This window comes from Mus musculus, chromosome 18 (assembly GCF_000001635.26).
Source record: "Mus musculus strain C57BL/6J chromosome 18, GRCm38.p6 C57BL/6J".
Lineage (NCBI taxonomy): Eukaryota > Metazoa > Chordata > Mammalia > Rodentia > Muridae > Mus > Mus musculus.
Window position 1 is genome coordinate 59,014,351 of NC_000084.6, and position 12,046 is coordinate 59,026,396.

At 41.1% G+C, this 12,046-nt stretch overlaps 1 protein-coding gene across 6 annotated transcripts in view; it reads left to right on the top strand.

The window, feature by feature from the left end:
* Adamts19 (a disintegrin-like and metallopeptidase (reprolysin type) with thrombospondin type 1 motif, 19) overlaps positions 1 to 12,046 on the top strand; it is a 217,691-nt gene that overhangs the window by 178,359 nt on the left and 27,286 nt on the right. For all 6 annotated transcript variants that reach the window (XR_003952519.1, XM_006525919.4, NM_175506.4 and 3 more), the window contains one exon: positions 10,097 to 10,232. Coding sequence is in view for 5 of the 6 variants with exons in the window: in XM_006525919.4 (XP_006525982.1) it covers positions 10,097 to 10,232 (136 nt within the window). In the remaining variant the exon portion in view is untranslated. The remainder of the gene's footprint in view (positions 1 to 10,096; positions 10,233 to 12,046) is intronic.

Consider the following 12,046-nt stretch of genomic DNA (forward strand, 5'->3'; position numbering starts at 1 on the left):
TTGAGACAGGGTTTCTCTGTATAGCCCTGGCTGTCCTGGAACTCACTCTGTAGACCAGGCTGGCCTCGAACTCAGAAATCCTCCTGCCTCTGCCTCCCAAGTTCTGGGATTAAAGGTGTGTGCCACCATGCCCAGCTCATTATTTTCATTAGATATGAAACAAGGAGTTCAGTTGCTAACCCTCTGGGGTGGTTTGAATATGCTTGGCCCAGGGAATGGCACTATTAGAAGATGTGGCCCTGTTGAAGTAGGTGTGTCACTGTGGAATAGGCTTTGAGAGACCCTCATCCTAGCTGCCTTCAAATGAAGATGTAGAACTCTCAGCTCCCAGCTCCTCCTGTACCATGCCCTTCTGAATGCTTCCATGTTCCCACCTTGATGATAATGGACTAAAACTCTGAACCTGTAAGCCAGCCCCAATTAAATGTCCTTATAAGAATTGCCTTGGTCATGGTGTCTCTTCACAACAATGGAAACCCTAACTAAAACACCCTCTAAAATTAATTTTAATGTTATATTTGGCTCAAAAGGTCATATGGAATGGATTTCTAAGAAAATAGCAGAATAACCAAATGGGTCCATCAGTGTCCTGCCATGAAAGAGGAGGGAGCTCCCGAGGCTCCATCCCTCACTTAGAGCCCATAGACAGCAGTCACTGAAGAAGGAGAGGCATTTCTTTAGCAGTGCCACCACTGGTGAGATGAGTGTGCTTCTTATATAGGACGCCTTCTCCATGCCCACCTGAGCAACTCTAGTAAAACTTTCTGCATTGCACACACCAAGGTCATGAAAGCAGAATGCAAACTAGTTAGAAAGAGGAAGGGGACTCATGAGAGGAGGGGGGAGATAGAGTGACGGGAGTGAAAATGATTAAACTAATTTGTGTTTAAAAATACCATAAGCCAAAATATGAAAAATGTCAAAGAGAAAAAAATATAATAATTAAAGTCAGAAACTCTTCATTCAATCAATGTTGCTGAAAGAAGGAAGAAGAAAATGTGGCAGTAGCTGGAGGGGATTAGAATCAAGGGGCCATGTTTTCATCGTTGGTTCCATTGCACATCTTTTGTCCATGTGCATTTTCTAAAGGAGCACATCCAACTAGGAGAGAGTGAGAAATTGCTGGAACTGTATCAAGATGGAATAGGAAGGGAAAAAAAATGAGTAAGTTGGCTTCCCAAAACCACAGACTAGTCCCAGGAGAACAGACAGTTTGTGGATACAATGGTTCATCTTCAACCACAAAGGCCACTATGCTGAGAGTGGAGGGTTACAAGGAACATAGAGGGTCTTTGAAAAGAAAATTATGAAGTGGCCACCTAGAAAAAGATAGGGAGTACAGAATTGTCACCAACTGGCTGGTGGGTATCTTTAGGTCAGATTACAAATCATGGGTCTACAATGCACAGTTCTTCAGGGGCTACTTTTGGGCATATTTTGCAACTCTCAGCTTTCTTGTAGCAGCTTGTAGTCAGCAGGAAGGAAGAGTATCAGCAGTTTGTGTTCTCCTGCAGAGCTTGGTGGTGGCACTTTGTCTAGTATGGTAGTTTGAAGGAGATATCCTCCATAAGTCTCAGACATTTGAATACATGGTTCCCAGTTCTTGCTGAGGAAATATCACTGGGGTCAGCTTTAAGGTCTCAAAAGCTCTGTGCATTCCCACTTAGCTTTCTCTACCTCCTGCTTGTAGTTTAGGGCATGAGTTCTCAGCTGCTGCTACAGCCACCTACTGCCTGCTACCTCCACTCCACCATCATAAACTATAACCCTCTGACACCCCAAATAAACTCCTTCTGTAAGTTGCCTTGGTCACAAGATTCATTTCGAGCAACAGAAAAGTAACTAAGCCAACAGTAAGCCCCAGTTTCTCCATCATGTCCAGTGGCCGGCCAGTGGGGCAACAGGTGAGCCTGGTCTCCTGGACTAGACTAGAGACATTTTGCCCCGAATACTTAGCAGTTTTCCTGGAACTCTTCCAGTGATCAGGACTTGCAGTTTCTCTTCTGTGGCTTCTTATCCTTCAACCTCTTTTGTGTATTCCTCTCCAGCTGTTGTCTCTCCTGTTTCTGCTGTGACTGCTCTCTCAAACTGTTCAACTGCTGTCAATGGTCACCATATAGAAGACAATTATTCCAGTTCCTTTCCTGTTGCTGCTATTGCTGCTGCTATTGGCTGAAAGTCTTGAATCTCTATTGCAGCTGTCAGTACATCTGGCCCGCCTTGCTGCTTTGGCTGCTTGGCCTGTTAGATGCTTACCTGTCATTGCTAAGTCTTTCTTGACCTTTTCTATCTGAAGGTAGGCGAGAAACCCTATAGGAGGAACAGCAATATGAACTAACCAGTACCCCCCAGAGCTGTGTCTCTAGTTGCATATGTAGCAGAGGATGGCCTAGTCGGCCATCATTGGGAGGAGAGGCCCTTGGTCTTGTGAAGATCACATACCCCAGTACAGGGGAATGCCAGGACAGGAAGCGGGAGTGGGTAGGTTTGGGATCAGGCCAGGGGGTGGGGGATGGGTATAGGGGACTTTCAGGATAGCATTTAAAATGTAAATGAAAAAAAATCTAATAAAAGTAAAGAAGAAGAAGAAGAAGAAGAAGAAGAAGAAGAAGAAGAAGAAGAAGAAGAAGAAGAGGAGGAGGAGGAGGAGGAGGAGGAGGAGGAGGAGGAGGAGGAGGAGGAGGAGGAGGAGGAGGAGGAGGAGAAAGAAGAAGGAGAAGAAGAAGGAGGAGGAGGAGAAGGAGAAGAAGAAGAAGAAGAAGGAGGAGGAGGAGGAGGAGGAGGAGGTGGTGGTGGTGGTGGTGGTGGTAGATGACAACTGACCATTCAAGAGAATCTTTGTATTAAGACTGATGTTGCAACGCCACAGGGGGTCTCTTTGGAGGATGTTTCTCAGCCAGCTTACAGGGTGGGGGGGGGGGTTGAACAATTCTATATGTAAAGAATTGGTGCTTACATCAATCACAGAAAACTCTCATGCAAACTAAGATTAGTGTGTGCTCCAATCATGACTTTGTCATTTCAGTGACAATGACAGCAGTCGCTCCACTAAGCCACTAAAGGAAGTGTCCCCTTCTAACATAAAGAAATGGCTCAGAGTTCCCTTTAGCTCCCTAAGACTTGTGTTATTAAAAAGTCAGCAGAAAGTGACTGAAACAGTCCTAGCTGGGTTTCACATTTATTAGAGTAGAACAGTTAAGGTTATTATGTTTCTTTAAGGTCTTAATAATATGTTCAAAATATCTGTGCTGGCAGAGGGGAGTTGTTGAGTGCTAGAACCTTGGCTCAAACATGGAACAGAGTGATCAATCAGCTTCCATAGTATTAGGAACTCAAATTGCCCTAGCCATCTGTGCTGTTGCTTGTTTACAGGAAAAATTAGCATCAAATTTATAATAGAATGTTAAAGTAACATCAACACTGAGTGGCTTTTAACCAAGTGTATTAGGTTTCAGTGATGGTTAACATCTGGGCAGTGCCCCAGGGAGAGGCTAGTCCTTTCATGTATTTCTGAATGGGAAGAGGTATTTTGGTCTGTGGTAGCATTAATGGTCCAGTTGAACTTCCATGTTTTGAATTTATCATGACTTCAATACCTATGATGCTGTGGCACCATTCAGCTGCATATAGTTTGCAAATACTATTACAGAGCAAAATTGAGAATTTTCCAGTGAATCTAATAAAATAAAGGGGTAGAGGACAGCCTGATGCTGCATGGGTGGAGTTCAAAATGGAGGAAACTTGTGCTGTGAGGACTTGGAGGACAATAAGAAGGCAGTAGGGTTGAGAGTTATAGGACCAGTCTGGATTTTAGAAACTATCAGTCTCCATACACTAACAGGATGGTAACAGAAGATGATAGAAAATAAAGCAGAGATTATGGAAGTAACCCACAGTGGTTAGTGGGATGCCACAGGGAGGCATTATGACCATTAAAGGGAAACACATCTTGTTGTGAAGAAAAGATAACTAGGAACCTGGAACACAGGACTAGGAAAATCATTCAGATATTATAATTGGAGAAGTTTTGTAGGCTCAGTGTCAAAGACAAAACAACAGTATGCTGGGAGCCAAAATCCACGAGCAAAGAGAGGCCCAGAGGCTGCTGCCTGACTGTAAGAAGGGTCAGGCTATGATGGCCCAAAGCCAGAAATGCAGGAAGAAAAAAAATTGAACAGGGACTTGTTGAGAATTCTAAAGCCCATACCATCTAGATCCAAAAGCACTGCTTATGAACAAGGAAATGTTTAGTCGGTGAAGGCAGCATAGAAAACAATGACAGAGCTTTCACGGAGCATAGAAGTTCATGGAGCATCCAAGGGTACAGATATAATACAGGTATGTCAATGTGAACTCTAACAAGTACCTTTCAAGTCAATGCTTAGATTGGAACGCCTTCTCAATCATCATTGCCACAAGAAAATTTTCTTCCTGGCTTGACCCCAATATCACCATACCTTTCGATCCCCTATTTTCCTAGCCCTGCATCTCCTACCTACCCAAGACTCTGTTCCTCTGCTTGTCACTTCTTCACATGGCCATCTATGTTAAGGGATTCTTCTTCCATCCAACAGACAAAGGAGGGAAAGAGAGAGGTGGGGGAGAAAAGACAAGACCAATAGAAAAAACATTCCAAGTGAAAATGTACAGTTGTAAGTTCTCTTTAATGTAACTCCAGTATTCAATCATATGTTTTCCACATATATGAAATTATATATGTTCCCTATTTCACATAATAAAGGAACCAATAATCTACCTCATCACTGAGAAAACGGATATTAAATCCTTTTTACACTTAAAAATCTAGACAGCAGAATGGGGAGGGCTGTGGAAAGGAAATCCAGAGACTGCCCCACCTAGGGATCCATCCCATCTGCAGACACCAAACCAGACACTATTGTTGATGCTAGGAAGTGCTTGCTGACAGGAGCCTGGTATAGCTATCTCCTGAGAGGCTCTGCCAGAGCCTGACCAATACAGATGTGGATGCTCACAGCCAACCATGGGACTGAGCGTGGGGACCCCAATGGAGGAGTGAGGGGAAGAAGTAAAGGAGCTGAAGGGGATTGTACCCCATGGGAAGAGCAACAGTATCAACTAATCAGACCACTCAGAGCTCTCAGGGACTAAACCACCAACTAAGGAGTAGACATGGAGGGACCCATGGGTCTAGCTGCATATGTAGCAGAGGATGGCTCTATCTGGCATTAATGGGAGGGGGGCCCTTGGTCCTGTAAAGACTCGATACCTCAGAGTAGGGGAATGCTAAGGCACTGAGGCAGAAGCAAGTGGGTGGGTGGGGGAACACACTCATAGAAACAGGGAGAAAGGGGGATGGGATAGAGGGTTTGCAGAGGGGAAACTAGTAAGAGAACATTTGAAATGTAAATAAATAAAAAAAAAAAAAGAAAGAAAAGAAAAGAAAAATCTAGACAGCGAAGGACTTGCCCACTGCAGAATATTCATTTTCCTTTTCTCTGCTGTTGTGGTCTGATGAAAGCTGCATTAAAATTAATTAAATACAATGGGTAATTCTTTAGCTTGAAAAGCAAATTGTTTGACGTTGATGGTTACTTCTTAGGAAATATTTTGTCGATGTCTAAACATCAAGCAATAGAGATTCACTATGGAGTCTTTTGAGTTTCCGAGTCAGCAGGAATGTGAAGTTTTCTTCAAAGTGAGTTAATATTCTAGTGTGAGAAACTGGAGTGCATAGAGAATAGTGATATTTCAGTGTCACATAGCCGCGTAGGGGTGGTCAGGATTAGAGTCTAGAACATCTAAATTCAAGGTTTTCTCTTCCTCATATTGCTTTTGAGGGTAGCTTGGAGTCTTCATATAGCTCTTCCTGGCATAAGATAGTGTTTCTTCATTGGCTATTCAGGACTTCAGAAAGATGCTTGAATATACACATTTCGATAACACCATAGCCATATGTATCTTCATTTCCCCTGGCTGGTTTTATAAAATGTCACCACTGCATGTAGCTCGCATGGGGTCTGTTTTATGTGTGCAAATCTTCCCTGGATGGAGTGCCACTGTTCACTCAACAGTTAATAATAATAATCTCGATGTTAGTAGAACACATTTTTATTTCTATGCCAAACTATTTCTGGACTTTTGAATATCATTTCCATTTTCAGTTCATAAAGTATAGGGACATCATTTCAAGAATGGAATCATCTCTAACTTTTCTTTGCTGGCTTTATTGCCAGAAAGGACTTTGTCATCTTTCAGCATACTCATGAATTAAATGAGCCTGGGTTCAAAGCACAGAACATTAAAAACAAATGCACAACAGTTATCTTCAACAGAACAAGGAGAAGTAATAGCATATTTACAGGCTCAGAAGGGAGAGCAAGTAGCATCCCTGGGCAGTATCACCTTTCAGTGTTTGATGGTTCCTCTCCTAATTGAGTTGTGTAGAATTAAACACATAGTAATAAGTGGAGAAAAGAAAAATGTATTGTGTGGTACAGTTAAGTTTTTATTACAGTTATCTTGAATTGTCATTTAACATATTAACTGAAGCTAAATTTACTTCATTATATTAATTTTATTAATGTCAAGTTTATTAATCAAGTTTATAATTATCTATTATTACAAAATACCAAAACAAAAAAGAAGGAAATTCTTAAGGAATTTTATAAGATGAATACTACCTAAAAATAATGCTAGCAAACCTTTTTGACAATTTGGAATACAACACTCTGTGTGTGTGTGTGTGTGTGTGTGTGTGTGTGTGTGTGTGTGTGTGTGGAGTGGAGGAAAGGAAGATAAAGACATAAGGGTGGTGCATAATCACTGATAAAAGCTTTCATCCTGTAGTTTATAAAAACTACATTTCTGGTACTATGGAGGAAGGGAGTGGAAAATGGTGGAGGGACCTTGGCTGTGGGAAAAGGAGGGGGTAATGCAGAAGGAGAGAACGGAAGGATAGACAGATGTCAGTAAGGATGTTTAAAAAGCAATAAGAAAGCACTTCTTGGTAGGCTTTCTTATAGTAACACAAAATATTTTGTGCATGTACATATTGTATACACACACACACACACACTTGAAAATCTAAGTGCCATACATTTTGGACAAGGCTTTGAGGAATCAAGGTATAATTGATCTGGAAACCTCTTCCTGGGGACTGGCTCTTATACTATCAGAAAGTGCTATGCAACTGTCAAGGGGAAAGGCAATTGATAGTTTTACCTGGTTTTAAATCTTACAAATCATACCCAATGGCTATCATACTGACATTCCCCCAGTGGGGCAACCTAGCACTTTATCGTTGGGATAGGCAACATCTGACTCATTGAACAAAGCTTCTCAATGGGAAGGAATTCATTGGTGGTACTGTGACCAGAGCCAATTATCCCTGACTGAAGAAGTCACAGATCTTAGAGAACATTTCTTAGAGAAAATATTATTGCCAATTTTCTAAGCCAATATAACTTCTAAATGCATTCCAAATATTTTTCCGTATACTCGTGGATAAGTGTAGCCCTCATAACTAAAGAAAAATAAAAAAGAACTCATTTGAAGAGGAGGATTATTACAGAGATGTACAACTGGTCCAAACACAGAGAGCAGGTGCTCAGGTGTGAATGAAATGTAACCCTCGAAGACTCAGATATTTGTACATCGGGTTTTGAACTCATGGCAATGTCTAGGGCCTTTAGAACCTTTAGAAGAGGGAGCCTTGTTGGAGGAAGTGTGTAAATAGGGGTAGGCTTTGAGAGTTTAGTTCACATTCTGCTTTGAATTCGCGATGGAAGATGTGATGGCATAGTCACCTTGTTATCATACCTCCCCACCATCAAGTACTGAGATCCTTCTGGAGCTATAGGCCAAAATAAACACTGTCACCATAAGTTGTTTTGGTTAGAATATTTCATTACAGCAGAAAAATAACTGACGCAGAAAGTAGCTGTTGAATTTTCAACCTTAGTTGAAATATCTATAATGAAATCCCATACTGAAGGCTCATCCTGGAGGAGGTGGAGAGAATTAAGAGTTGGAGAACCAGGATGCCAACTGTTGAGGTTGTGTCTTCTGGACATGACACAGAAGCTGCATCCTTGAAATTCTCAACAATATTGTTGCCTAGCCAAGACTTGTATAATGACAGCATTGATATCACAGTGTAGATGGGAGAAATTTCTTAGGAGCGACAGGCGAACAAAGGCATCTCAGAGAGAGACAATAGGTTGGCTACAGGGACAAGCCCTGAGATAGGTTACCCAACTGATACCAGTCCTCTTAATTGTAAAATGTTTAGATATGTTTGTTTTTATTTTATATGTGTGGGGTATCCTGCCCGTACATCTGTCTGTGCAACATATGCCAGCCTGGTGCCACAGAGTCCAGGAAGAGGTCATTGGATCCTCTGAAACAGATGGTTCTGAGCTGCTATGTGAATGCTGGAAATCAAACCCTGAGCATTCTGTAAGAATAGCCAGTGTTCTTAACCACTTTCAAACAGCTTAAAATGCACTTGTGAAGTAGATGTTTTCTTTGCTTTAGAGCTGTGAAACACCTACTCATGTTTGAGGGAATGTCTTATATTATCTTAATAAATCATTGCATTACAAAGTTCTATTTTATATGAAAGACCAGTTTAGAGTAACAAGCACAGCAGAAGCACCAAAAGCACGCCATCTTGCAATGCTTGGAGGTTGTGTGTGGAGGCAGGATTGCCTGCCTTGCCTCAGGCTTTACTTCAGTGGATGGCTTAAAGAAAGAAAGTTTGAGTGGACATGGAATGACAGTTTTAAGAGAAGGGACGAGTTATCAACAAGCCTTTGTATATGAGGAAAATAATAAGTCAAAGAAGAGAGGAAGGGAAGAGTGGAAGAGGTGGGATGCCCCACAGTCTTCCAGTCAGGCCACCACCATTTCACTACACCCTCCCCCCTCCCCAGTTTGCAGCCACTGCCCTCCATATCTGGCTCCAGGTAGTAAGGAGGGAACCAAGCCTGTAGCTTCAAACTGGAGTGGGGCTTTCAGCATTCAGATGCTTGTGCCTTTTAAATATTTTAGAATATGCTTGACAGAAAAATAACATTTAGGGATATCATTGTCTCGATTTTCAGTTTTGAAGTTACCCTTCTACATTGGTTCCAAGACATGTCATAAACAAACAAAAACAAAACAAAACAAAACCTGCACTAAAATATAATCACAATTTTCTTTAGCATTTTCTTCGGTAGTAAAACGTGATTTTATTTTCCATTTTACTTGATATAATAGGAACACCTTTGTGTTATCATAAGTTCTTTACAAGCTCAACTTTTAGTATCGACATGATGATTCATGAACTGGGTTTGCCATAAATTATAATTCCAGTAATTTTGTCCTTTTGTGTGCAGACAACATTTTATCAAATGACTCTCTGGCTTTACCATTTGTTGCTGATAACATTAATCAATAATAAAATGTACCATTAAATCTCCTACATGGATATTATTTATAAGAACGATACTGAGAAAAAGAAATTAGAACACACTAGACTTTTAACAATGACACTGACACTATCAATCAGTGTCTCTATGAAAAATGAACACAAAATACAAATAGTCTTACTGTTAAAAGTTTTTATTATAATAAGCTCATGGGTTTTATCAAAGGAAAGTGATAGTTGTTTCTAGAATTCTTAGGGCTGTTGTCAGAAGCACTACGAATGAAAACATCAGGTACACTCGGAAAAAACAGTACTTTCTATCCTTTGCTATAGAACACTGCTACGGATAGCAATGAAATCTTTAGATGTCCATGTACCTGTTTGTATGCTTTGGGGAATTCTCAGCATGGAGAACAGTATCAGAATGTTCTATACACACAGAACATCTGACCACTTACTGCTAAAAGATGCATCTTCAATCAACATCTTGTTAACTTATCCTTCCAACATCTCCCTGTAACATACCAACTGCTATTTACCCTTGAAGGAAAAATTCTTAATCCCAGAGGCACATTTTGTTATGTAACTCTACAACAGTGTCACATTCATTGGCATGACCCCAAATTGGTTTAATTTTTGACACTATCCATTTCACAAAAGCCTGGAATGACTTCACAGTATATGTTCATCTGCCTTTTGCAGGAGAGAGGAAGACAATGGTGTCCTGCACAAAAATCATGAGCAAGAATATCAGCCTTGTGGACAACAAGAAATGCAAGGACTTGACCAAACCAGAGCCACAGATTCGAAAGTGCAATGAACAACCTTGTCAAACAAGGTAACCATACTCTAGGCATGGCTTTGCGTTAGAACTAACACAGTCTAGTATGAAAATCACCTTTTCTTCAGAACCTCACAAAGAACCATGTACCCAAGTGTGAACATTTCAGTAAGCAAGATCTGAGAGAGTAGGGTTAAGATCTGTGGGTAACATCTTTAAGAGTGTGAAGACAAAGAGTAATTACCTATTAAGTTTAAGAAGGACCTGTGAGTTGAGTCACCTCTTCAAACTTGTTGTTTAATTAATTGTGGCTAAACTAGCTATTTGCTTCAGCTTTCTCTGAGATGAGATGCTAGAATTTGGACAAAAGGAAGTGTCAGGCCTGGGCAGATTCAGCCCCAACCAGACAATGGGATGCATGGGGTCCCTTCTGGGCCTGGCAGCCACTTACTCAATTCTCCTAAAAGTTTGAAGACAAACAGCCCAGTTCCTGATGGGTTCTTCAGTGAGGAATGGGTAACAAGACAGTCAAGATACATGAGCAGGGAACAAAATAGCAATGGTGACAGTTACAAACAAGTAGAGAAGAAGATGAGCCCTGACTTAGGATGTAGACATGGAAGCAGGTAGAAAAGTACAGACCTGGGTATAATTTTGCTGTATGGGTACTTGGCATGGCTTCCTTAGTGGAGCCTAAAAACTCAAATAATTAATCCTGAAGAGGATTGGTGTATTTAAGTGAGACAGTCCAATATCTCAAGCTCTACCATGCTTAGAGATGGTCTGATAAAAAGAAAAAGGCTACAGTGCTTCCTCTAGCCTGGTGAAAGAACGCTTGCCTTATCTGACGCTCAGGATTGTAGAGACTGCGTGCATTAGGCTGAGTTGAGCATTCTCCAAAAGTCAAGAGAATTGATTCCCCTTCATAACAGCTTTGGAAACGAAATTCGGGAGACTCTGCACACCCTAAGACTCAGGCATGCCAAGAATGTAGAGCCTTGTCACCCTGTACAGCTAATCTGCCCCATAACTTCCCACCATGAAAGAAATCATGGCGCAGGGGGGGGGGGGGGGAGCTATGTGACTGAAGGAACAAAACAACAAAACCCCCAGTTAAGCTAATTTCACGTTGGCATTTAAATTGGAAATTACTGTCACCCAGGTAATTGTTCACTCCTGGCCTTCATTTCTGTTCCCTCTATATGATCCCTGCTCCCCACTGTGTTGCAAAACAAAATTGTTAGGCCCTACTTAGTGAGTTTGTTCCATGTTGGAAAAACTGAAAATGTTTAGGGAATCTTTTCTTCCTTTATAGTGTTAATGGTTTCAAGCCTTGTTTTTGCTGTGAATTCAGTGTTTGTATGTTACTGAGGTCTGATTCTTAATTTCCCCCTTCTCTAGTGTGACAGCCCTAACCTCTACATAGTTATATACTTTAAAATAATAAAGGGGTGATTTGAAAAGAGTTTTCAGAAGTACATTAGTATGCACCCTATAATGATTTTGGATAATCTTCATCTCCATTGTTGTTGTTGTTATTATTAATATTTTGTTTTCCAAGACAAGGTTTCTCTATGTAACTGTCCTGGAACTCCTTCTGTAGACCAGCTTGGCCTCAGACTCAGAGATCTCACTATCTCTGCTTCCCAGAGATTGGGATTAAAGGCATGCACCACCATACCCAGCTATGAAATGCTAATTTATTTTATGAGATACTCTTAACATTAAAACACTGTATTTTACCTCACATATACCGTTTGCACGCAGTAGCTTTTTCTGCTGCATCTGGGATCTGGAACATGCTTACAATCACAGGCCTAGGACATCCTGCTTTCTTCCTCATGTGCTCTTAGAAGCCTGTGCTGCTCAGC